This window comes from Lytechinus pictus, chromosome 18 (genome assembly GCF_037042905.1).
Source record: "Lytechinus pictus isolate F3 Inbred chromosome 18, Lp3.0, whole genome shotgun sequence".
Lineage (NCBI taxonomy): Eukaryota > Metazoa > Echinodermata > Echinoidea > Temnopleuroida > Toxopneustidae > Lytechinus > Lytechinus pictus.
Window position 1 is genome coordinate 17,514,901 of NC_087262.1, and position 27,534 is coordinate 17,542,434.

General features: G+C 36.4%; 1 protein-coding gene across 1 annotated transcript; it reads right to left on the reverse strand.

Annotated features, from left to right (window-relative positions):
- Positions 1 to 1,577: 1,577 nt before the first annotated feature.
- On the reverse strand, positions 1,578 to 27,534 carry LOC129282183 (uncharacterized). Its single transcript, XM_054918108.2, has 6 exons — positions 27,158 to 27,534; positions 16,148 to 16,444; positions 8,316 to 9,283; positions 5,910 to 6,135; positions 2,367 to 2,510; positions 1,578 to 1,950 (listed from the first exon to the last, which is right to left on the reverse strand). Exons 1-6 carry the CDS (start codon positions 27,321 to 27,323, stop codon positions 1,733 to 1,735), a joined length of 2,019 nt encoding a protein of 672 aa, XP_054774083.2. The 5' UTR covers positions 27,324 to 27,534; the 3' UTR covers positions 1,578 to 1,732.

Consider the following 27,534-nt stretch of genomic DNA (forward strand, 5'->3'; position numbering starts at 1 on the left):
CGTCCTTGGTGACTTGTCAATCAAAGCACTGCATTGCAAATACAAACTACGTTGAGTGCATTACAATGGTATTATCCACGGAAGTGCTTAAAAGGTCACTTAAGCTCCGCCCCCAAAATATGTTTTGGAGGTCAAGCCTTTCACACGCAAAATTCGTACCGTAATTTGGGTGAAACGTAACTGGAATTCACCTCCGGAGTAGATTGAATTCGTGATTGTGACTAGCGGTCGTGAATCTAATCATGTTCTCGTTTGGTTTCACACGTGCTAAAAATTAGTCATTAGCCTAACTTTTCACTGGAATCATTCAAATTACGATTTTTTTTTACCGTGTGAAAGGGCGATTAGTTTATTTTTCTAATGGCGAATGGATCACCTACAATTTACCCCAATAAAGATAAAACGAATAATTCCATGATCTAGCATCACTCTTAAGCGCCAATTGCATCTGTGTTGTATATTGTTCTGATATATCAAGGAGATATCACTTATCTCCTTGGATATATCCAGGCATTACTTCTTATGTTCTACCGTGTTCATGGTGTTGGTAAAAAAAAAATGACACCTCACAAATCTATGTCATATGTCATGATACCATATTCATGTGGTATGTCTCCACGCTTAGATAATCAGTAGGTATTTTTGCAGTGATGTAAAATTTGATTTGCGCCTAAGTCAGACATGACTGTAACCAATGAATCCAGATGTCAATTGTGTCATATTCCCACAAGGATTGCATTAAAATCCAATACAAAATACCTTTTCAATAATTAACATTAGATAGGATTGACATTAGAATTGTTTAACAAACACGATTTGGAAAAATGATTACAAACTTATGTAGGATCATTGGCATCTGGATTCATTCGTTGCAGCCATGCCTTACTTTGGCGCAAATGGAACTTTACATCACAGTAAAGAAAAAAATCTCCTGATTATCCAAGTGTGAAGACATACCACATAAATATGGTTTCAAATTATTTGGGAGAAGATACTCCTATAATTATGTGTTCGTGGTGTTTTTTTTAAATTGGGGATTTGTGAGGTGTCAAGTTGTTATTTTTGTACTCACTCGGTATAATGACAATTCTTCTATTTCATTGAGAGGTCTTAAATATATTCATACAAACACTTTTTTTAGACTTGAAGTTTGTTTTTCCTAATGTATGGTGACATCCTATTTTAGATTACACATCAAAAGAGTCAATGTACATGTAGTTTTTAAAGTTGTTCTTCTAGCACACATTTTCAAAATATATTTTCTTTTCACGATATTGTCAATAATATTATAATACTTTCCCACACTCTAAAAACAAATCATTCAAAATTACTAGTTAATATGGTTAGCTGAATGCCACTTTTATTCTTATCATATTTGACTATTTTCTAGTCGTATTTTACTAGAACAGAGTTATTTCTGACTAGAATATATGTCAGAATTGTGACTATCAGTGATTGCCATTTCTGTTGCATCCAGCTGACTACTGGTCTATTCAATTCGACTGATTTTGTTTTAAGAGTGTAGTGATAAAGATGCCAAGATTTTGAAACAAAAACAACAGGAATAACTTTCTTTTGAACGTTTTTTTTTATTACTGGCCATCATAAAAGAACATGAACGAATATAGCTATGATTTTATATAATAACAGGTCTATAGATTTGTTTATGCTTAGTCCAACCTCCGCACCATACATACCATAAGAGTTTTCTCGCTTGAAAAACACGTGCAAACTATTTAGGTACTTTGACCATGTCATCTGGTTTGTACCGTTTCTTTATTGTCCGTTTTCTTCGACATGCATCTTGGTTTTCAAACATCACATATCTTTCTGGCGCGAAAAACCTCTGATAAAGTGGAACCGCTGTACACACCAAAGCGCAGAGGGCGTATATCCCGATACTGGAAAAGATGGCAGAGTTGTATGAACCAGTACGGTCTATGCTCTGACCTAGAGGAAAAAAATAGGTAATAAATATATGGATTGAAATGAGTGAATGAATTATTAAATCAGGATGAAAACTGAAAAGTAAAGATGATGCAATTCCAGAAAGTTTTAAATTATTATGTTTTATTAACCGTCGGATTAAATCGCCTCTATTCATTCTTCAAGAATAGGGAACGCCAGGTTATTTTGAACTGGGACGGGTCTCCGGCAGGTAAGTTTAATCGTGTTACGTGAAACTGTCTAGTATTTTCAAAATGTTGGTATGAAAATGGAATAAGAGTCTTAAATCTTGAATCTTATATGGCTTGCTCCTCCGAGATTCTTGTAATTTATGTTCTCGGTTTTGCTTTCTTTCGTTCATTTTTTTCTTTCATTTTCTTATTCTCCACCTAATCTCACAAACCAATCCGATTACATACCAAACAAGGAACCCAGCATGTATCCAAATCCTTGTGTAACCATGACAACAGTCCATGTTTGAACCAAATCTTCTGGTTTGAAAATCTGGTTACAGATTGAGTAAGCTAGCGCATCGGCCACCATCATCACTACCATTCCGATCGCTAAAAGAGTTTCAAAATAAATATTCAGTTAATTTCATAGATAGGCCTACATTTTATTTTATATTTTGTCATACAGAATGATTGGGGCTAAAATATCTAAATCTTAAAGAAATATCTCAATGAGCGTTATATCAATTTCTATTTAATGCGCCTAACGCGCGGCTGTTGTTCAAAATGGCAGCTCGGTCTATATAAAGCCAGATTATTAATGCTATTTGTATTATCTGGCAAAAACTAAACTCCTCAAAAAAAGTTTGTAAATCTGACTTTGATCTGTTATCCCTCATCGGTTTTAGTGAATATTAATGTTGATTGATACCAATGAATAGATCATTTAATTCTCTTTAAAATGATACACTATATGATATGATTATGGTTCACATGGAGGTACAGTGCCTTGAAATGTGGGGCAAGGTCAAAATTCAAAAGTTGCACAATGACACTATTGAAAGTCACTGTTTTTTTTCCGTGGTAATGAGTGATCAGCGGTTTCTTTTGTTTTCACATGCACCTTAACATCAACATTAACATGGAATCAAACACACCTCTGCACAAGCAAACACATAAACAAACAAACAAACAAACATGCATGGGTATTTCAAAACACGAGTCAAACCATGTTAAAACCATCACTGCATAAACCAAAACAAAACATCAAAAATGAAACAGGAGCTTGATTTGAATGGAGTTTCATCTTTATTGACACAGACAAAATAATCATGTTCTTTATTGACCCTTCATGACCATTTCTGCTCGTTTTGAAGCTTTTCTCCAATAATATCCAAGTCCTTTGGAAGCGCATAGAGACATTATTCATAATGTGATATGCGCTATACAAGAACTGTATATTATTATTATTATTATTTTCAACTTAGACCTCATCCAACACTTTTGAATCCTGCTCTTTTCGTGATGGCATGATCATAAAAAGCATGGTATCTTTTAAAGAGAATTAAATGATCTTATGAATGATATTAAATATGCGTTGTGTAAAATTGGGACTACGGAGAAATTTATGGCCAAACTCAGATTTCAAAACTTTTTTTGAGGGGTTTACATAAAGTCAGCTGATTTTTATTTTTCTATTAAATTAAGATTAGAGTCTAGTAATTATATCACTATCATATCTTTGTTCAATGGTAATTGAAATGCAAGATGGGCCTAAAAAACGGGATTCTGAGGATTCAAGCCCACCTCCAGACTTGTGCAAGTAAACGGTGCACTGTAAAAACTGTGGTGTTAAAACTGACACCAGTTGGTGCTAATAGAGGAACACACCCTGAGTAAGGTGTTAAAATTATACACCCTAGAGATTGAATATAACACCAAAGAGTGTCAATGTAACACCAAGTGGCGTAACTACGGGGGGCACGTGCCCCCCCCCCCCATCGGCTGGCAAAAAAACGAGGGGAAAGGAGAAAAGAGAGAGAAAGAAAAACGCAGTGGGAGAAGAATAAATTATTGTATATTTACTATGATATATTATATCACAATATACACATTATATTTCCTCGCAATTCGAGTTTTTATTATTCTATGTAGTGAAATATGCTTTTTTTCACGAGTAGGCCTACTTAAAGTGATTGCCCCTTTTAAGGTCTGAATATAAAACATTTCCAGTCCGTACTTACGTTCGCATTAGTGGATTGGTGATATAAATTTGCTCTTTATGAACTCTAAAAACAGTCTTTATAATGCCATTTTTTGTCTGAATATCAAGTTTTCAGCTCGCGCTTCGCGCTCGCATTATTTGTGTAGTGATATACATATGGTCTTTATGAATTCCTACAAAACAAGCCTTAGAATGCCCCTATTCTGGTCTGAAATTCAACAATTTTCAGCTCGCACTTCGCGCTCATAATATTTGATTAGTGAGATAGCCTACGGATTATGTTCATGATTACAATGAATGCAAAAAGTGCTTCATGTGTAAGGTGTAATTCTAAAAAAAATCAGCAAGTGCTTGGCGCTCACATTAGATGACCATTGTGAGATATGTATGCTCTTCATGAATTCCTAAAAAAACTGTCTTTAAAATGTTTTTGTTTAAGGTCAATACATACAAAAATTTCAGCTCGTGCTCACATTGTTTGTTTAGTGAGATAGGTAGGCTCCTACGTATTATGATTACAAAATTTTGTTTATAATGCCCCTTTTTTTTAGATCTGAATATCAAAAATTTTCAGCTCGCGCTTCGCGCTCAAGTTATTTCAATTCCGCTTAATGCAATTTCCCCTTAATACATATCTGCTTAATGCCACAGTCCTTAGAATGTCTCTATGAGGTCAGTATATTTGGAATTGAGCGCGCAAAGCGCGCTCAAAAATTATCACTCAAAAATCTTGCTGGTGCCCCCCCCCCCCAATGCCGGAACCCACTGTACGCCACTGGTAACACCGGTGTGAAATAACTGGTGTGGTCCTCTATGTTCTATTAAAGCCCATTTTTCCTCTATCGAAATCTAAAGAAGATATTAAACAAGTAAACCCTAGATTTAAGCTATTCAAAAAGGATGTTGGTGTTGTATAGGAGCTGTATTCTATATTTTATTAGCTCTAAGTATACGCGGGTTCTTCCAACACAGAACAAGAACAGATGAAGAGGTAGTTGTTGCTGGTTTGCTTGGCAGGGCAAAATTTATTCTTCATTTCCTCTCTAGGCTTTCTTTGCACAAGGTACTAGATTTCAATACATATTCAAATTAACTTGGAGGATGACAATAACAGAAGTGACGCATCATCATGAATAAGAACCAATCACACATAAGGAGTCTTACAACATAGATATTCATGATTCAGTCAACCAAGAGAGAGGAGGGGAGTCATTAACATAGCTGAGAGGACCAAGAGATAAAGAAATTTGATAACAAAAGGAATGATCAAGTGTGGGGTGCAAGGGATGAAGGATGGATGAGGATAACAAAGGAGATGGGGATTAGTTTTTAGTGATTAAATGTATGTTTATTATGTGATTATTATATTAGGTATTTTTATTTGTATTCTAAAATTATTTTTTAAGTATAAAGATATGGTTTCAGTGAAGAGCTTTAAATTCACCGGTTAACACCACAGTTTTTGCTGTGTGGACAAAAAACGTTAAAGAATGACCTTTTAACTGTAACATTTGTATGTTCAGCCTATCCCCCACGCAAACACAGGCCTAGCTAAACTTTTTTATGTTCCACGCCCCTGGGCAATAATGATAATAAGGACCCCAAAAATAGAGAGTTTTAATTGGTATGGATGTTATTGTTATTCACCGTAATCTTCATCATCACTGATCATCATGACCACGTACCGTGGCACGATCATTTCTTGCCACAAAATATCCCCTTATGTTGACTAGAGCGCAAATTAAGAATAAAGCCGAAATTATATTCGATAATAATATTCAACCTACCAACTGCGAGGCAGATTAACAAGGCGACTGATCTGACTACCAGCAGACAGCCCATGACAACCATGCCGACCGCACAGGCGAAGTTATAGATGAAGATCTTGGGGAAGGGCAGACGATCAGCTACAACAGCCAACACAATTTTACCAGCCAATTCGGAGATCCCAAACGTTGTGACCACCCATGGGACCACGTTACGTTCGAAACCTCTCGATATAAGGAAATCTCCCTTGAAAGAAAAAAAAGGAAATGAGAATTATATATATATATACATACGTTGAACTAAATTTGTAATTGGAATTTAGTAATTAATGAACTACAATTCAATCGGCCGTTTGATGCAGGTTCACCACAACACTGGTATCTCCGGGGGTATCTCTAACCGTGCCATGTCCATCATGAACACCTTCGTCAATGATGTCTTTGAGCGTATTGCCGGTGATGCTGAACGAACATCTTGCCCAGAACAAAAAGTCCACCATCGGCAGCCATGAGGTCTTGACCACTATATCCGTCTCCTAGCTCCTCCCTGGTGAAATGGCCAAGTACGCCGTCTCTATTGATGGCATCAAGGCCGTTGCCGAATACACCACAAAATACCTATCCAAGCCAGCATTTTGGGGCACAATCAATTTCGATATTTCTGCTCAAATGAATAATGCATCCAAAACATTTTCATATACCATTGCAAAATGATTCGATCATCAGTATACTATGATGCAGTTTACAGGGGGCACATGGATGGTTGCATGAAAGATGAATACGTTGCAAACACGAGCAAATTAAAACAAGAGTGTCGCTAAGGCGAGCACAAAATACGCCCGTCTGTAACGCGGAAAATAGAGTTATTGGTCGAGCAAGAAAAGTGGAAGGTGGCGACTTCACCTTTGACCTTATGGCCTCAAAGTCAACAGAAATGCTAGGATCTATGCTATAGTATCATACCCACCAAAGTATATGAGCCAGATTAAGTTAAACCGAAGTTATCGCGTTTACAAGGACTGCAGAAGGGTAAAATTAAAATATGTCACTGTGGCCTTGACCTTTGACCTTTTGACCTCAAAATCATTAGGCTTCTTGGGATTTATGCTAGTATCCTACACATCAAATTATATGAGCCTAGGTTAAGTCAAACTGAAGTTATCGCGTTTACAAGGGAAAGTTAACGGACGGTCAGACGAACAGACACCGAGCGTGATACCATAATACGTCCCGTCCTAGGACGGGCGTATAAAAACAACTCTAATTTGTTCCCTCCTACCCCCTCCCCTCATGAAAATGTTGTGTGTCGTGGGTGAACGACGACTTAACTAGGTGAATGTTCAAAGAATTTCGGGCTATGTATTTTAGGCGAAGTTTGCTGCTTGTGCGGTAATATATAGCGGGGAAAAATCAATTTCCTATCAAACTTTGAAGAAAACAAGGCAAACGCCAAGCGTTGTCTCGCCTGCATATTGCAGTCACGAAGAGACTGCATGTCAAAACTACATGTATGCTATATGACTTAGATGGACCTCTGTTACGAGTTTGGCGATCCAACCTCGATGCTATAGAAAGTTATTGTGTGTACAACACAGCAGTGCCAGTCATGGAAAGTTCATTGACCTTTGACCTTAATCAAATTCAACTCACATTCGAACTTGACCTGCACCTTCAGGAGATGGACCTCTTGTTTGAATTTGGCAATCCTACCTCGAAGATATAAAAAGTTATTGTGTGTACAACACAGCACAGTGCCAGTCAAGGAAAGTTCATTGACCTTTGACCTTAATCAAATTCAACTCACATTTGAACTTGACCTGCACCTTCAAAAGATGGACCTCTTGTATGAATTTGGCAATCCTAACTCGAAGATATAGAAAGTTATTGTGTGTACAGCACAACACAGTGCCAGTCATGGAAAGTTCATTGACCTTTGACCTTTGACCTTATTCAAATTCGACTCATATTCAAACTTGACCTGTGCCTTCAGGAGATGGACCTCTGGTATGAATTTGGTGATCCCACCTCGAAGATATAGAAAGTGATTATGTGTACAACACAGCACATTGCCAGTCATGGAAAGTTCATTGACCTTTGACCTTATTCAAATTCGACTCATATTCGAACTTGACCTGTGCCTTCAGGAGATGGACCTCTGGTATGACTTTGGTGATCCCACCTCGAAGCTATAGAAAGTTATTGGGTGTACAACACAATTGTTGACGACGACGACGACGACGCCGACACCGGAAATAGTGATACCTATGTCTCGCTCCGCTACGCAGGCGAGACAAAAATCAAATAAAAAGTCAAATCAGCCAGCAAATTCCCGTTTCCTGGTTAGGTGGCATATTGAACCATATCCCCTAAGAATAATCCGTCATGTAACCCGTGAATACAATCGTGAAAATGTAGAATATTTCTCACCATATTGATATAATAGAATGTGTTCATCATTGGAAGACCTGTGATGCAGATGCAGATGAGCCAGAGATCAGGATAGAATAGTGCTCTGTATCTTTGGAAAAACCCTTGTTCTTTTTCCACTTCCAAATTCTTCGGCTGCACCACACGCGAAGGTGCGTATTCTTTTCCTTGTTTGACACACTGGATGTCAGAGACAGAAATGGTGTGACGCTGAATGTTCGTTGAAATGCTGATGGTTGTAAATGACGTGACATCATCTTCGGCTATAGTATCAATTGACAACACTACCGGTTGGACGACTGTTACATTCTTAAGATCTTTTACTTGTGGTGTTAATTGTTGATTAGGTTGTCCTCTCTCTATGTTCGTCACTAAATCAGGAGCGACTGGGGAAAGTGGTCCCAGTTGTTTCAGACCAACTTTGTCATCTTCTGAAAGGTCAGTACGAAGTCCTTGCTCTTTTCTTAACACTTGACCCTTATCCTTATTGTCCATCAGTTCTTCCGCCAGAACCACATCAGCTGAGTCTTTCTCCATGTTGTTCTGGATATCTGACTGATGTCCATTGCCACTGATTTGTCCACGCCCATTTATCTCTTCCATGGAAAACCCTACATTGTCATAGGCTGTCACACATGCGATAGATCTACCTTGCTCAAGAATTCTTTCCTTGTTGTTCAACTGTTCCTGAACATCTCCTGGGTTCCCAGTGACCATGCCCGGACTTAAGTTGTTGGACTTGTCAAAGGTTATTCCCTTCTCCTCGGTTCCACATTCTAAGATCTTTTTATCTTGATTAACATCCCGTTTGTCTGCTGTGCATTTATTTTTATGTGGTTTGGGACGTGAAAACGTCATCGTAGCTGGAAGTGCAATGAGTAGCATCAAAGCTCCAAGGAAACGGAACATGTTCCGCCAACCCCAGTTCTCGATCAACGTGTATGTCAGAGGGCCGAGAGCAAGCATACCTGTATAGTATTAAAACAGACACAGAGAGAAAATCATTTCTTGATTGAATGATCAGGGAGTTATCGGCACTTAAATATGCTAATAATTTAGGTGAGAATAAATTAGTGATGAGATTGATATGACTCTGATTGTCAAACGGAGACCATTCTGTGGTGAATGATAAGATTTTAGACATTTTTGTTTTCTCTTTTTTTTTCGTTTTCCCAACACCATCTTCCTTTGATTCTATCAAGAATCGTGGAAGCATGAAGCGATTAATAAGAAATTCTCTCTAACAGCTCTTGTCAGCTGCTGAAATCATGGCGACATAATCAGCCGAGTAAAAAAAATGTGAGTAAAGATAATTGACAAAACATTTCAGTTAAGTGATATACACACCCTTGTGGATATCACTATTCTAATTGACAACAAATTAGCTTGGGTGAATCAAATCAATGATGTATCTAAGAGAGGAAACGAAAGAATGTATTTTCACCAGAAGCTACTATTAAAGCTTTACAGTTGATAGAAAGATGAGGGCGCCCTGATAAATGGAAGCGTAGGACGTATAGTGTAAGGAGCTGCAATAAATATTGTTTTAAATTGGTCTAAATTACCATTTTTGGACTTTGAATTCTACTACCACTGTTGGATTACACCATGTTTGGATTTAAGCGGCTGAGATCGGCTAATTCGGAGGATAACACTGAAATAGACATATCTCTCGACGAAGCCCCTCCCAACATACAAGGAAAAGCTGAGACTCGTTCAGAGGTACGTTCAGATAACATTGAATCGATGCTACATGATATTCTAAACAAAGTCTCTGTGCTTGAAAATGTGAGCAAGAAAGTCGATATGATAAATGACAAAATCACTAATATTGAAGGGTTTCTGATTTAGAGAACGGTACCGGATTTCTAGAGTCGGAAGTTGAAGAAATTAAGATAGAAATTGATAGAATCAACACAATTAAAGCAGATTACGGCTATGTAAATGAGATGAGAAAAAGCGTTGTTGATTTGGTGAATAGAAGTAAACAAAACAATGTAATCCTTCATGGCATACCAGAGGGTGAGGAGAATTCCACGTCACAGGACTGTGCAAAATACGCCCGTCATTTTTTTGCATCTCATTTGCATATGGAAAATGTCGAAGTAGAACGCGCCCACCGTACACCACGCATATCCCGTCCTCAGTCAAGCGACCAGCGCAATCCTCGACCAAGGCCCATTCATGTTAAACTACTACGCTTCACTGATCGCGAGGCAATCTTGAAGAAGAGCCCAGCGCTTAAAGATGTTCGTATTCATGGCGCAAGAATCGGAATAAGCGACGATGTTCATCCAGACACGAGGAAGGATCACCAACGACTGATGGCAAAGGTCAAAGAACTACGGAATGGAAATAAGTTCGCGTTCATCCCCAACTCGGTCCCGAGAGTAATAAAATACAAAGAAGGACCTAAAGATGCACCCGGACCACTCAAAACAATCCGACTCTCAGATCTCAAGAACGCCAAAGATGATGAAGTATTCTAACTGGCTAAATTAACAAAATATTGAGACCTTGGAGACAAATCTGACAGCATTAAGTTTACTTCATAAATGTTATTATAAATTTTAAGCAAAAATGATATGATCCGGCGGACGTAAACTAATTTTTTTCTTTTTGTTTACAAATAATCTTTATTTGAAGTTAAACAAAAATAATAATGCAAAAAGTGAATCCTCTTTTTTCACTGTTTACATTCTCATGGTAAGCGTGGTAATATTAGGCCTATACTATGCGTTACAAAGAATGCTCCTTTTACACTCCGTTTTGATGATGGACAGATCAATCAGGAAGGATTTGACGAATCCTCTTTTCAAAATTTTTTTCTTAATATTTTTGAGTAATGTACATATGTTAATATCTTATTTTAGCTTTTATTTCTTTTTATACCTATACATGCTTAATATACTGCTTCATCAAGTTCTAAAATATACAATGTGTACAATTGAAGATACAATGAGACTTATATATTATGATGATGGAAGAGACAAGTCTTGATATAAAGCTATATTCTTTGAATGTTAGAGGTCTCAGAGACAAAGTAAAAAGAAGATGTATGTTTGATTGGTTAAGAAATACACAATATGATATCTTTATTTTACAAGAAACTCATAGTACCGCCGAAGTTGAAAGATATTGGTCAAGTGAGTGGGGATCCAAATGTTATTTTTCACATGGAAAATCGTCCAGTGCAGGTGTCTGTGCTCTATTTAAACCAAATGCTGATTTTAAAGTTTGTTCAATACAAAAAGATGACGCAGGACGGATCCTTCTTTTGAATATTACATATGGTAAAACTACTTTTTCAGTTGTGAATATATACGGTCCAAATAATGATAATAACAATATTTTTATTACTTTACATGAAATGGTAAGAGATTATGCATTTGAACCTTTGATTATTGGAGGTGATTGGAATCTAGTTCAAAACCCACATTTAGATAGAAATCCAACCTCAAAACAATATCACCCTAAATCATTTGATTGCATCGAAACTTTAAAACGTGATTACGATCTAATTGATATATGGCGAGACATGAATCCGTGTAAGATTCAGTACACATGGCAGTCTAATTTTTCTCAAAGCAGAATAGATTTTTTTCTAATATCCAGCTCATTGAGAGACTTTATTGATGAATGTGATATGAAATATGGTTATCGGAGCGATCATTCGGCAATCAGTATCAAAATAAATAGATTGGTTCCAAGGAGAGGGCCTGGATTTTGGAAATTAAATAACTCACTGCTTATGAATGAAAGTATAAAAGACGACATAAGAACAACAATAACAACATTTTTAGAGGAAAATGACATATCTGATGTTACAAAAACATGGGAATTTTTTAAATATCATATTAAACAAAAAGTAATCACAATTTCCAAATATGACAAAAATGAAAGAAAACAGAAAATAGAAAAAAAGACAAAAAACATTGATTTTTTTAGACGATTATTACAGCAAGATCCAAATAATGAAGAACTAAAAGAACGTATGAAATGTGAGGAAGCTGATTTGATAAATCTTCATGAAAGTTACATTAAAGGAGTAATGGTCCGCACCAGAGCATTATGGGTTGCGGAAGGTGAAAAGAATACTAAATATTTTTTTAACTTAGAAAAAAGAAACTTTAACAAAAAACTTATAACAAAACTTTTTGTTGATGGAAACCTGATAACGGAGCAAAAAGATATCCTTGAGGAAGAAAAAACATTCTATGAAAATTTATACAAGTCAAATGACACTGCTTTAAGTAACAATGAATTTTGGGACAAAGAACTGAACTTGCCTATTTTAGAAGAAGACTTAGCTATGGTTTGTGAAGGCGCTATTACAGAAATTGAATGCTTTGAAGCTCTGATGTCAACGCCAAACGATAAGACCCCTGGGTCAGATGGACTTTCTGCTAACTTTTACAAATGCTATTGGAATGAGCTTAAGGGTATTTTATGTAAACTGTTTAACAAATGCTATAGCGATGGTGAACTTTGCTCTTCTATGAGACGAGGCATTATAACTTTGATCCCTAAGTCTGGGAAGGACACAACACAATTAAAAAATTGGCGACCCCTTTCTCTTTTAAATACTGACTACAAAATTTTAGCAAAAATAATAGCAAACAGACTAAAAAAAGTATTACCCTCGATAATTTCAGCAGACCAAACAGGATTTATGAAAGGGAGATATATAGGAGAAAATATTCGTTTATTATTAGATATGTTGGAATATTGTAAGGAAAATAAACGACCTGGATTAGCTTTTTCAATTGATTTTGAAAAAGCCTTTGACTCCATCGAATGGAACTTTTTATTTAAATGCCTCGAAAAATTTGGGTTTAAACAAGACTGTGTAAGATGGATTCGAACCTTATATAATAATATTGAAAGCTGTGTTCTTAATAATGGATATTCTTCCCCGGTTTTTTATATCGAGAGAGGGGTAAGGCAGGGGTGCCCACTCTCCCCATATCTTTTTCTAATAGGGGCCGAAATTTTAGGGGCATTGATAAGACAATCTAAAGAGATACAAGGGATTCAGGTTGGACATAAAGAAATACGATGAAGCCAATACGCAGATGATACAATCATATACTTATCAGCTACGGAGAAGAATCTTGAAAATTGTTGTTCTATCCTAACTCATTTTGGAAATATATCAGGTTTAAACATAAACATAGAAAAGAGTAACGTAATACGGCTAGATAGTGCTAAAAATAATAATTTCAAAGAAAGTAAAGTTAAATGGGTAAAAGACGCATTCTCTTACTTAGGAATAAAAATACCTGTTTCTGATGAATTGGACATATACCATTTAAATTTTGATGATAAAATACAACAGGCTGACAATCTACTGAAAGTATGGAATATGAGAACGTTATCATTAGCTGGGAAGATAACTGTCATCAAATCTCTAATAATTCCAAAATTTGTATATTTATTTAGCATTATTCGAAATCCACCAAAACATTTTTTTGATTCTCTCCAAAGTAAACTTTTTCGATTTATTTGGAGTAATAAGAAAGATCGTATAAAAAGAAAAATATTGTATAACGATATAGGTGATGGTGGTTTGAAAATGATTCATACAGAAACTTTTTGTCAGGCACTGAAAATAGCTTGGGTCAAAAGAATTTTAGACAAAGAAAACGAAGGTAACTGGAAGATGTTATTTTATATAAATATGAATAAGATAGGCGGTGATTATATTTTACAATGTAACTTTACAGGTAAAGATTTGGATAAACGCTTGAATAATTTTTGGAAAGATGTTTTAACTTCATGGTCTCATTACAGATACTTCAACCCGGTTAAATATAAAGATATTTTTAATCAATCATTGTGGAATAATTCTTATATTAAAATAGACGGTAAAACTATATTTTTTGAACAATGGTTTGAAGCAGGTATTTTATATGTAAAAGATATTATAAAGAACAATGGACTATTTAAAACTTTTCATGAACTTCAAGACGACCTCAATATGCCTAAAAGATGTTATTTGGAATATTTTTCATTGATTTCTTGTTTTAGAAAAGAATGGAAAAATACTTTAAGATCAAGTGTTACAAATGATGAATCCGACGATGTAAATAGTTTAAAGAGATTTATAAGTTATAAGAAGGTAACTAAATCCTGCTATTTAACGCTTATAAAAAAACATTGTTTAGATATATCAGATACCAACCAGTGTGAAAAATGGTCGAATGATTTAAATGTAGATCTAAGTCTTCTGATCCAATGGCAAAATAGATTTTTGACTACTAACTGGGTTACTTTGGATTCAAAAATCAGAATGTTCCAGTATAAGTTTATTCACCGTCGTATATCAACTAATGAGTATTTATTTAAGATAGGTGTGAAGAATTCACCATTGTGTAATTTTTGTAAAACTGAACCACAAACGTTGATACACTTATTCTGTTTATGCCCTATTGTTTCTAAGTTTTGGACGGAGGTAAATACTTGGTTGAATTTCCACAATATAAGTTATCACAAATTTTCAAATATTGACATATGTTTTGGTGTTCCAAGTAAGTTTCAACATCTCTCAAACACAATAATTTTATTTGCAAAATACTTCATTTTCAGAACAAAATGTCAAGAAGGACAACTTTCGTTAGCTATATTCATAAATGAGTTGAAATTTGTTGAAAATGTTGAAAAGTTTATTGCTTTCAAAAAGGGCAAGGAGATGCTACATTATAAAAAATGGAGACCTTTTACTAATTTTGAACCAAGTTGAGACTTGCTTGTATTTGTTATGTATTTTACACTTTATCTTCATTACGATGAATATTGATGTATCTTGATGTATCTTGTTGTACACGATGAATATTGTACATATATTTTGTTTTATTGAAGCAATAAAGATTCAAAAAAGAAAAAAAGTTGATAGAAAGATCATGAATATGTTCTATAAATCAGTAATTGAAAGCGTGATGATTTTGGGGGTGCTCTGTGTGGTATAAAAGTACTAGACTCCAAGATAAGAGGAAGCTAACAAGAATAGTGAAACAAGCAGATAAAATCCTGAAGTTAGAATTTGACCTGGACCTGATCTGTGAAGAAATAACACTAAATAAGGGAATTGAAATATCTAAATATAAATTACATCCTCTAAATATTCATTATGCTATGTTAAGAAGTGGAAAACAATAGCGGTCTGTTAAGGCAAATACCACCCGATATCTTAATTCGTTTTTGCTCACTTCTGTCCGTCCCTTGTACTCAATGGCTTGAGTAGATTTTTTTCAGTCTCTACCTCTTTCTTTCTTTCTTCTCTCTCTTCCTTTCCATTTTTAATCTATCTCTCCCTCTCTTACCCTCTTTCCTATTTGATTATGATCCATGTAAGAAAGTATATATGAATGCATTAACCATCCATAAGAAGTACTCACCTGAAATGTAAAAAAAAACCAACATAAACAAGTTTGATAACCTTGTTGAAATAGGAGAAATTAGTCAACGAATTTGCAAATCAAATTTAATCATAATCTAAACCATATGTGGCAGGAACTCATTGAAACGTTTTTAATTTGTTGTCTTTATTATATTTTTGCACGGCATGTTAACAAGACGAATTTCCATTTATGGACAATAAAAAGTATACTTATACATGTTACGTTGGCCTGTACATAATATAACGAGCACACTTCAATCAATAAAATAATTGTGTCAATGATATATGTCTCTGCCTGAATGCTTTTTTTTCTAGTAGTTTTAGTTTATATTTAGCAAAATCAATTACAAATCTTGAATTCGTTTCGGTAAGTATAGGGTATATTGCTTCTGGATACGAATATAAGAGATTGTCAAGTGCACAATAATCTTACCTGTACTTGACCCAACCAATGAGATAAGAGTAGCCCGTGAACAGTGCTTCCTTGGGAAATATTGAAGCAAGAGGTCCATCGAAGACAGAGAACAAAATCCAGCACCCAAGCCGAAGACTGCGCTGTATGTGAAGTAAATGAGCCTGAAGTCCGTGATGAATGACGTAACGAAACTGGATGTACAAGTTAGAAGGACCCCCACAATAGCCACCGGTCGATTCTCGAATCGCTTGATGAGTGGAGTGACGATCACCCCTGCACTGGTACCCAAGCCGATCGGAATAGAGCCTGCCCATGCTGTGGAAGAATTCGTCGAAAGATTTCGATTGAGGGAGGACAAATATCTATTTATGATACGTTACTGTTATGGTGTTCAGATAAACCGTATTCGAGCTTATTCCGCCGGATTCCGCCGGATTCGAGATGATTTTCGAAAATTCATTCTGGACAGATTAATAATAGATAAATAAAACAAAATTTATTAGATTCATAAGGTTACAAAAGATTCAGTTCTGGACGCAGGATCTTCTGATCCGATTATGTCTAGCTCCTGGTGATTAACAGTGACGTCTAAAGAATCGACGCGGTCCGGGGGAGGAACCTTATAGACAAATTTAAATTCTGCATTACGCCACCAAAAATCAATCCTAGCTCTTTTTTAAATTGTAATTACATCCTCAGACCCTATACAAGCTTAGGAAGACTCTTCCATTAGTTGCAGATTCTCAATGTAAAAAAGTTCGTACGTGTATTCTTATAAGCTCTGATCTTAAAAAGCTTGTGTGCATGACCTCTTGTACTGGCGAGAGAATTAAGTTGCAAACATGGGATAACATCAGGGACATATTTGCGAAAGGTCTCTATCATGTCACTCCTATAGGCAAATTAAGCTTCTTCAGTCTCAGGATATGAGAGCCCTTTCAAAGATGGAATATAGCAAGTAGTTCGTCTCTGCACATTCTCAAATGCATCAATATGCTTTACCTTGTATGGATTCCACCCAGCATGCCCATACTCTAGATGAGGCCGAAGGAAAGCCTTAAAAAGTCTCTTAAACATATCTTCATCCAAAAACACAAATTTGCTACCCTTGCTACCCTTTTTGCTTTTTGCTACCCTTTTTGCTATTGACTCAATATTTTGTATGTGGGTATCAAAAGAAAGTCCTCCATCTAGATCTATGCCCAGGTCCTTCCTCGTATTAATATGATCTAGATTATATATAACATCCCCTTCTTTAAATGATATGACCTGGGAGGGCAATTTGACACCTTGTTAACAGGACCAAAAGTCAAAACTTTACCCTTCTCAGGATGTAAGTTCAAATGCCACTTATCAGACCAACACTGTATTACATGAAGATTGTCTTGTAACTGAGAAGAATCACGATCACAAGTAATCTCACTAAGAATCTTAGAGTCATCTGCAAAAAAGTACACATCACTCGTAACACAGTCAGGTAAATCGTTCACATACATGACAAAGAGAATGGGACCCAAAAAACTCCCTTGAGGGATCCCACTGGTTACTGATGCCCAGGATGAAGCACAACCATACCTGCTGTGAACGTCCTGCCAAAAAACTTTGGACCCAGCTAAGGGCACAATCACCGATGCCATGACTCTTAAAGATAAATTCCAGTTCTGGTAACGATCTCAAAATGACTTTTTACAGAATCTAATATAATGACCACCCAAGTGTCTGTTTGTATAAATAAAAAATATGTGCCAAAGGATTCTGGAAGAAATTGTGTAATTGCTGAGAAATAAGCAAAATAAGCGCGGATTCGGTCACTTCCGTCGATCTCTTTATTCCAGCAATATATACACTGTCCCACGTGTGCCTATCTGTGTTGGCGATTTTCAGTGTGATCGTATTTCAGCTTAGATTTTATGATTTCACAAAGTTCAGTTTATGTAACTGTACCAGATCTAGATCCACGATGATATAGTCTTACTTAACCTTGGTTTTACAGACTTTCTCACGAAATTAGTGTTTTACTGCATGCAACTACTATCATTTAGCTTTAACCTTGTTTATCAACCGCATGTGCGGAACCTGGTCAAAAGCTTTCATAAAGTCCATATAAATTACATCTACCTGACAATTTGAGTCAGACACCTCAGTAATGATCGTGTCCAACATAGTAAAGAGAAGTGGACCTCCCAGGAATGAAGCCATATTGTTTAGGACTAAACAAATCATTGCACTTCAAGTGGTCAATAATTTCATCTTGGAGTAAACACTCAAGTACTTTACAAAGAATACAAGTTAGATTAATATGCCGGTAGTTATTAGGCAAAGTTTTGTCACCTCGTCAAGTTCACACAAGAAAAATGTTGATTTGAATAAATAGAGAAAAAATCAAACTAGCAGAATGCTGAAAATTTCATAAAAATTGTATGTAAAATAAGATAATTATGACATTTAAAAGTTTTGTTCAGTTCAAAACAGTGATATGCACAATTCATTGACGTGCAATTGAGACAGTCTACGATGTCACTCACTTTTTTGTTTTTTATTGTTTGAATTATACAATATTTCATTTTTTACAGATTTGACATTAAGGACCAACTTGACTGAACCATGTAGTATTCAACAATGCCAATTCCACATGTTCAGGGAGGAATTAATCGTCGTTTCACTTGATAATTAATGAGAAGAAAATTAGAATATTTCATATTTCATGTAAGGAAATACAAAAGAAATAGTGAGTGGATGACGTCATCAGTCTCCTCATTTGCATACCGACCAGCAAGTGCGTATAAATATTTTGCGAAATTTTGAAATGTCATAACTTTCTTATTTTACATCCGATTTTGATGAAATTTTCAGTGTTGTACTTGCTGGGTTTTTCTCTTTTGATTCAAATCAACTTTTTGTTTGGGTAGACTTTTCCTTTAAAGACAGCTGAAATATGGGCATTCTTCCATACTGGGAGAAGAACACCCGTTCTAATTGATGTGTTATAAATAATGCTCAAATGCTTAGCTAATGAAGAAGCTACAGATTTAAGAGCACAATTAGCCATAGAAATCATCTGGGTACGGAGACTTCGAAATATCTAACCGAAGCAAATTTTATAGAACCATATCCTCATTAATCTCCATGGTATCAAGCATCGAAGTGACCACACGGTCAGACGTAGTAGGAGCATCTACCACCCGCCCGTTCATTCGTAAAAACACTTGAGAAATACTTTAAAGGACAAGTCCACCCAAACAAAAAGTTGATTTGAATAAAAAGAGAAAATTCCAACAAGCATAACACGAAAAATTTCATCAAAATCGGATCTAAAATAAGAAAGTTATGACATTTTGAAATTTCGCTTAATGGAAAGAAACCCAGTTATATGCACATCCTTGTCGGTATGCATATGAGGTGGCTGATGACATCATCCACTCACTATTTCTTTTTTATTTTATTAGATGAAATGTGAAATATTCTAATTTTCTCCTCACTGTAATGTGAAAAGAGTTTTATTCCTCCCTTGATATGTGGAATTACCATTGTTTTACTTGTGGCTCAGTCAAGTTGGTCCTCATTGTCAAAATTTGTAAAAATAGAAATATTGTATAATTCAAACGAAAAAAAAAATAGTGAGTGACGGACATCATCGACTATCTGATTTGCATGTCACTGAGTGGTGCATATAACTATTTTGTGAAAAATAAGCGAAATTTCAAATTATCATAACTTTCCTATTTTACATCTGATTTTGATGAAATTTTCAGCGTTATGCTTGTCGGGTTTTTCTCTATTCATCGTTCATTCAAGTCAACATTTCCCCCTAGATCTACCACCGCAGTTGGTGCAGAATAGCTACCATAAGGCATTGAGAAGATGGATCGTGGTCACGGTTAGTCTTGGCAGACCTCATATTAGTGTTGAATAAAACAAAATATTCACAGGATCATTTCTAAATAATTGAAAGAAGATTGAATAACTCACAGAATTTGATCTCTGAGCTAGGTAAAATAAAAACATAAAAGGATTGCAAAGGTTAATGTGGATTGAGAAATAACAAGCAAAATGGTACGTGCACCTCCCCCTATATATGCAATAAAAAGTATGTGTGGGAGACAACACATGGTGTATGGGGTAGATTCTATTTTTCGAAATCGTTCCCCCTTTTTTATTTTATTTTCTTGGTGGTACACCCCACGGTCGCGAAATTATTTCTCGAACCGCAGTACCGGCCCCAATATGTACACATTTAATTGTGGTCGTTTTTCAACTTACCGTTTACGTTGCCACGGATGAATCAGCACCCTAAGAATTACCGGTACCCTAACATAGGTTAGAATTTTCAGCCTAAGGCTTAGCCTATGTCTAAATGCCATTTATGACAAGACAAAATGCTAGGCTATGTTAGGGCTAGCCTAAGCTAATGCATTAACTCTTTCTCAAATCTAGACCTGTAATGACGATTAATGCCATGGTTAAATGGCTTAGAACTGATTAATTGCCAACTTTACGTTAAATTACGTTATACCATAATTAGCTTGGTAGACTTGGTTTAAAGTCCGTATACATGGTATATAGAACTTATAGTCCTTGTTGCTTGAATAAAATGAAATCTGCTACTGGTCAAATTAAATGGAAAGAGCGAAATGTAGGTTCTAACTTTGCACAACGCAGCTCAATTAGAGCTATGTAACCGTAAACATGTCGGTAGCATAAAGTTCTAAAAATAAATAAATGAAGTGAAACATAATGTTTGTCTGTCCCTTGCTTATGATAAATAGAACTTTGAGATAAAAAAAATGAGCAAAGTGATTTGTTAGAGGGGGGTAGTTTTGATAGTAATAACAAAACGATCATAACAGTAGGCTTCTATAAACGCACCGTCTAAGTATAAGTATGCAAATATATGCTATTCAAAAATAGCTATTTAATAATAATAATGTAGTCATCAATTCTGTTAAAGTGATTGGTTAACATTGGTTTGACTTCAACAAAATCTGAGCTAGGTCACACTTGTCACGGTGTCTGCGATTTGTTACAAAAATGAAGCCCAGGAAAAATTGCGTTCGAAAATAATTATTTAGTGCTTCAAAAATTGAAATATAAAGTGACCGAAAACACCATCTTAATTTCATCCCATACACTTATGTGTACTATTTAGGCGTCTATAAGACACCTATTTACAAAATCGGGGTTTGCCTTGTAGTTTTAGCTTTTCATTCTCAATAATGGTCGTTTTCAGGGTTTATTAGTTCTAATACATGCACTTGTACACATGTTTCATCTTGGTTTGAGAATTTTTTAAATCGGCTGCTCACAAAGTTAAACAATACCTTTAAGTCATAAATTTTATGAAATTGTAACACTCGAAATATTATATAGATGAAGTGTGGTAGCGGGGTTATTGTTCAGTGTTACAAGATATGATGAGACAAATCAATACTCTGTCACACAATGATACAGTTCATCAGTAGCTTTATTCCAAAGATGAACATTGATCAAAGACGAAGATATAAAATATATATATATACAGTTGTACAAAATATAGCTTGTTATAAGACGGCTGTTATAATATCCGGTACTCCCCAACAAAGGCCATATGGTAGCCCCTAAAAAGGGATGGCGAGGGAGACCAAGCACACGATGTCCTCTCGTCAAGAGACGGAGAAGAGAAGTCCTTTCTTAATTATTTTGGGGGTACAACTCTTAGCTTTGCACCATTAGGGGGAGGAGTTAAACAATGTATCGACTAATCGAAAAGGAAGGGTGGAGCATAACAAAAATGAAAGTTTATTTGCACCTGAAGTCATGGAGCTATTATCTGGGAAGGAGGTTGGATGGAGGATAAACGATACCTCGTTATCGCCTTTTAGGAGGAACAGTAACCACAATGCAGGGATAAGGCTACCACATCAATCTGTGCAAACAGGTGATGGGTGTGTGGTCAAGGAGTTGTGTCAATGGACAAAAGAGCATTGAGCTTACTTTCGACCGATTTACTATCTGGAGTTTGTGAGTTTACACAAACATCCAAGCATGTTTAAAAGTATTATCAGTTTTACAAAAATATGAAATGCAGAGTGTTATATTCGACCCATCTTTCTAAAAGAAACGTCCTCGTTTCTAAACAAATTGATAATTATATATGGAGGACAGTATTATAGGTAGGATCAAAATGAATATGACGGAAAATACAAAAGGGACAAAAATGGGGGCTGGTATACTATCAAAATGTCAAAAGGAATACACCACTTCAGCATAATAAGTGCAATCATTTAAACATAAACAGGAATATAATTAAAGTCAATGTATAGTTTTGATATGATGAAAGAGAAACAAAATCTTGTATCATTGTCTGTGCACTAGTGAATAGGGAAATGCATCTTTAAAAAAATTGACCATGGTTTGCAATTTAGCAACACATATGTCATCATAACACTTATGTTGGTAGGTCTGACCAGGGAATTCTCACTAAACGAGTCCTTGGCTTGACAGTGGTTAAGCACTGGAATTCAAAGCATTTAGTGCAGTATATTTTGGAAAGTGGGATAAAAAAATAAATACCAAGAATCTATCATTATCAACCAAAACTATATTTTGACTGTACAGAATTTCATTTATCAGGCAGAAACTACTTATGAGTGGTCTAAAAAAATACAACCCAATGTGGATTGAACTGCAAATTGACTGTGCATGTTAGAAATAACAATGATCAGATATCATGTAATGTGAAATAAAGAAATGCAATGAAAGTATATTGTATATCAACGAATATCTATCCATAAACCTACATGTAAACAATGAAAAAAATAAACTGACAACTTACAGAAAATAGCTAATGGCATAAATGCTAACCTAAAAAAAAAATCAGAAGACACAAAACATATTTACATTATGTACATTCTCGGTGAAATTGATGATGGCATGAAATGTGATCAGCCATGAACATGAAAGAGGTATCATCATTGTTCTGTGCAAATATACCAAATGAATCCAGTATTCGGAAACCATGTAAATACACAATAAATTGTGTGAGCTATGTTCGAAATCTGAATGTGAATCGTGGTATGCTACATTAACAGTATGAAACGATAAACACACAAAACTAAATCATATGCTTATGTGATAACGATATTTATGATAGTATAAGTAATTATAAGGGTAAATAAAACAGGCAAATGCATCACTTAATCGATATAACTAAATAATCATTACTGAACAGGAACACAAATCTATAATACAATGAAATAACCAAACATCAACTTTAATATGAAAATGAAGCTGCACTAGTTACGAAAATGTCTGTGAAATTCGAGGATTGTATCATTGTATGATTGAAAAGAAAATGTGCCCAAATTTATAATGTAGTATCCTATAATCCAAATACAGGTCATACACAAGGTTTGTGAACAGAGTGAAATTTGCATTGATCAGGAGGGACCTAGTGGCATTTCACCAAAACAAATGAAAATTCAGGAAGATTGATTTCATTGAATATATACCATATGAAATGGAAGAATATAATTCGCAGTTTAAGACAGTATGACGAAACAACAAATTGAACAGCAAAACGTGATGAAATCTTGCTGTGAATTATGAAATAAAAGAATAATTATCAAGGCATTAAGATGGTGGCCAGTCATCCAAATTACCATGACCATAATCATCGCTCTAATGTTGTTAAAACTGCATAGATTTAAACGAATTTGTTTTCAAAAATAGGTAATACAGGGGTACACGTAAATGCAACATAAAACTAAACTAACTAGGAAAAATAAATCGTGCAGAATAATTCGTGGTCCAAATCAATTCATTTCCATTATCCAGAAGTACCAATCATTTTGCAATCAACAACATGGGATAAGAGGGGGGCCAGGACCATGGGGGAGTATGACGGGAGGAAACCCATGGTGGAGAGCAGAGGAGGGGAGTAGGTCAGGGGAATTGACAGAAGCGAGATAACAAAGAGCATGAAAGATAGAACTTGCTCGTGGCAAGGAGCTGGGAGTACCATGTAGGGATTTAGATTCATGGAGATTAGTCAAGGTGTTCCTAACAAATTTATCCAATGATTGTATGGGTAGATTGGATGGACAATTAATCTTGGGAGAGACAGTAACCGGATCAAGGTCTTGACACAAGCCTTGGTCAAGTTCAGTCTGAGATGGAGCCAAAGGTGAAGATCGAATACCAGGATCGGGTGGTGGAAGAGGTGGAGGCAGGGGAGGAGGTGGAGGTTGAGGAGAAAGAGGTGAAAGTGCAGATGGAGGGGGTGTAATGGGTGCACACTGAGTGTTAGGGAGGACCTCATCGAAATGACATGGATCAGGGGGTTGAGAGAGAAGGGATGTTTGAGAGGAGTCAGTATCAGAACGGTACAAGAATGAGGTGTCTTCAGGGGTTGGAGATGGATCAGGGGGAGACTCCACACAAGAAGGAGACGGGACGGGGTAAGAAGGATAACATTCGGATCGAGTCGACACAGGAGCGGGAGGAGGAGAGTCAGAGAGAAGGTGAGATGGAGAAAGAGGAGCAGGGGATGATAATGAGGGGGGAGGTGGGTTCAATATTCTGAGGGCAAGAGACATTGCGATGGCCATAATAAGCTTCATGATACACATCATATGGATATGAAGCAGACATAAATGAAGGATAGGGTGAAACGGTTGGTGTACTGGGGCTAGTTCTGGAAACCGGGGGTCCGCAATCTCTGAAATAGAAAGTTGGTATGTCCTCAATAGGATCATAACGATCTACTTCAGCGCGGGACAAAAAGGGAATCCTAACAGAGTCAATGAAAAGGCATTGGGAAATGTTATCTGTGACAACATCATACTCATCTTCCAATCGAGAAATAAAATCTGCGCCTATGATGATGTTGGGCTTAAGATCATCTACAGCATGTAATGTACAGGATATATAATCCAGGTTCAAGCCTAAACTAAGGGGGGTAGTTACAGTCCATTCTGCGTAAGTAGGCTGAGGATTGGAGCGACAAGGGGGACATGGGTAGTACGAGGGCTCACCTTCCTCCAAATCTTCGAGACATGGTAATGCATCTAAAAGACCAGTGCTAATAAGGGAGCATGGGGAGGACGGGTCTAATGAAGCTGGGACAGGAGCTTGGTTTTTATCAATGAAATATATGCGGACATGTGGGACAGAGGGAAAAGATGAAGGGTAATAATCAAAATCAAATTTTAACTTCCGATCCATTCATAACAAACCAACTCTAAATTGAAGGTAGAATATTAAAGAACATCAAACAAAATGAATATGCGCCCAACATAGATATCTAAGAAAGAATTATCAAAAACCGACAAAGAAAATATATTTAAGGAGGAAAATGAATAAATGCATTCAAAATACAAGGGTGATGGCCTAAAAAAGTGTGGAAAATAAATACATATTTAGTATAGATACTATGAATGAGCTCCAGTCCATTTGTTTTGTATATTGCAAATATTAATCGGCCAGTATAACCATGAAGACTTTGAGGTGGCTTCTATAACGGGAATTAAAGTTCAGTCCGGCAGATAGCAAGAACAAGGGGAAAGTAAAGCCTAAAATGTGAAGAATAAAGGAGGTTTAAACTTAGCGCTCCGAAACTGCAGCAACCCGGCGATGAAGAATGCAATCGGATTGGTAAGCTCTGATGGAATTACGATGACGATGATGACGAAAACAATAGTGATGATGACGACGATGATGGCAATGATGACATCGATGACAGAATTGTTGAGGCCAGAGGCATGCAAAGAAGACGACAGCGAAGTTGAAATTGTTGACGACGGCGATGATAATGAGGAAAACAATGATGAAAACGATGATGGAGAGTCAACGAAGATTGTAAGGGCGTTCAGTCCAGCACTTGAGTGGTGATGGAATCCGGGGGTTGAATGGTAGAGGAGGCTAACGGCTCAAGATGAGAAGAATTAAAGAATATGTTGGTATAGAGCGAGGAGATGATACACCCGTAGAACGCGTCTCCAAGAAGTCTCACCCCAATGAAAGAAGACTTATAGTTAATGCCAATGGTAAAACTAATAGTAAAAACAGCAAAGCGTTCAAATCAGCAACAAAAGCAAACAGCAGGAGCAATATACCTCCAATCACGAAGCAACACAGTTACTGGAGAACCACAGCAAGACAGAAATATAATGAATCGAAGCTCCAAGTATAAGTTTAATTCCAGAAGATGATAAACAGTCGCAGATCGATATATCCGAAGCGGTCAAAGATGGCTTCCAGTTTAACCGCTGCCACCAAATGTAACACTCAAAATATTATATAGATGAAGTGTGGTAGCGGGGTTATTGTTCAGTGTTACAAGATATGATGAGACAAATCAATACTCTGTCACACAATGATACAGTTCATCAGTAGCTTTATTCCAAAGATGAACATTGATCAAAGACGAAGATATAAAATATATATATATACAGTTGTACAAAATATAGCTTGTTATAAGACGGCTGTTATAATATCCGGTACTCCCCAACAAAGGCCATATGGTAGCCCCTAAAAAGGGATGGCGAGGGAGACCAAGCACACGATGTCCTCTCGTCAAGAGACGGAGAAGAGAAGTCCTTTCTTAATTATTTTGGGGGTACAACTCTTAGCTTTGCACCATTAGGGTGAGGAGTTAAACAATGTATCGACTAATCGAAAAGGAAGGGTGGAGCATAACAAAAATGAAAGTTTATTTGCACCTGAAGTCATGGAGCTATTATCTGGGAAGGAGGTTGAATGGAGGATAAACGATACCTCGTTATCGCCTTTTAGGAGGAACAGTAACCACAATGCAGGGATAAGGCTACCACATCAATCTGTGCAAACAGGTGATGGGTGTGTGGTCATTTGCTCTAAACAAAAGGAGTTGTGTCAATGGACAAAAGAGCATTGAGCTTACTTTCGACCGATTTACTATCTGGAGTTTGTGAGTTTACACAAACATCCAAGCATGTTTAAAAGTATTATCAGTTTTACAAAAATATGAAATGCAGAGTGTTATAAAATGCTCAGGAAAACCCTTATACTCACAGGTAGCTGTTGAACTGGTAGAAAATTCTTCTTGGAGAGTAACGAAAGTAATGCTGAAGCAATACATGATTCCAAAGACAAAGAAATGCATGACAAACGCAGCGCCAGTCACAACCCACCCCCAGCTACGAGGAAGTTTCGACTTCATCGATTTCAAGCCCGCCATCCTGCGATGTCAAGAGAAAAAATAAAGAGTAGACGAAGAAGTCGAGAAAGGAGTCAGCAATGACACGAAGGTAGGCAGATCGTCTATGCTAGGTCATTAAATTGACAACTGTAAAGCGATACATGTGTAGTTTTATCCGATCAAAACGCGGAAATTTACTTTCCCACCTTAGACCTCAAGTTGCGTGAAGAAGGACCAAACTGCCTTCTGC

Bases quoted from the DNA above. Each gene is read 5' to 3' on its own strand.
- LOC129282183 (XM_054918108.2), bottom strand. From the start codon at position 27,323: ATGGCGGGCTTGAAATCGATGAAGTCGAAACTTCCTCGTAGCTGGGGG. The intron at 9,284-16,147 runs GTAAGATTATTG...AATACTATACAG, and splicing joins ATTGGTTGGGTCAAGTACAG to GTATGCTTGCTCTCGGCCCT. The intron at 6,136-8,315 runs GTGAGAAATATT...TTTTCTTTCAAG, and splicing joins CATTCTATTATATCAATATG to GGAGATTTCCTTATATCGAG.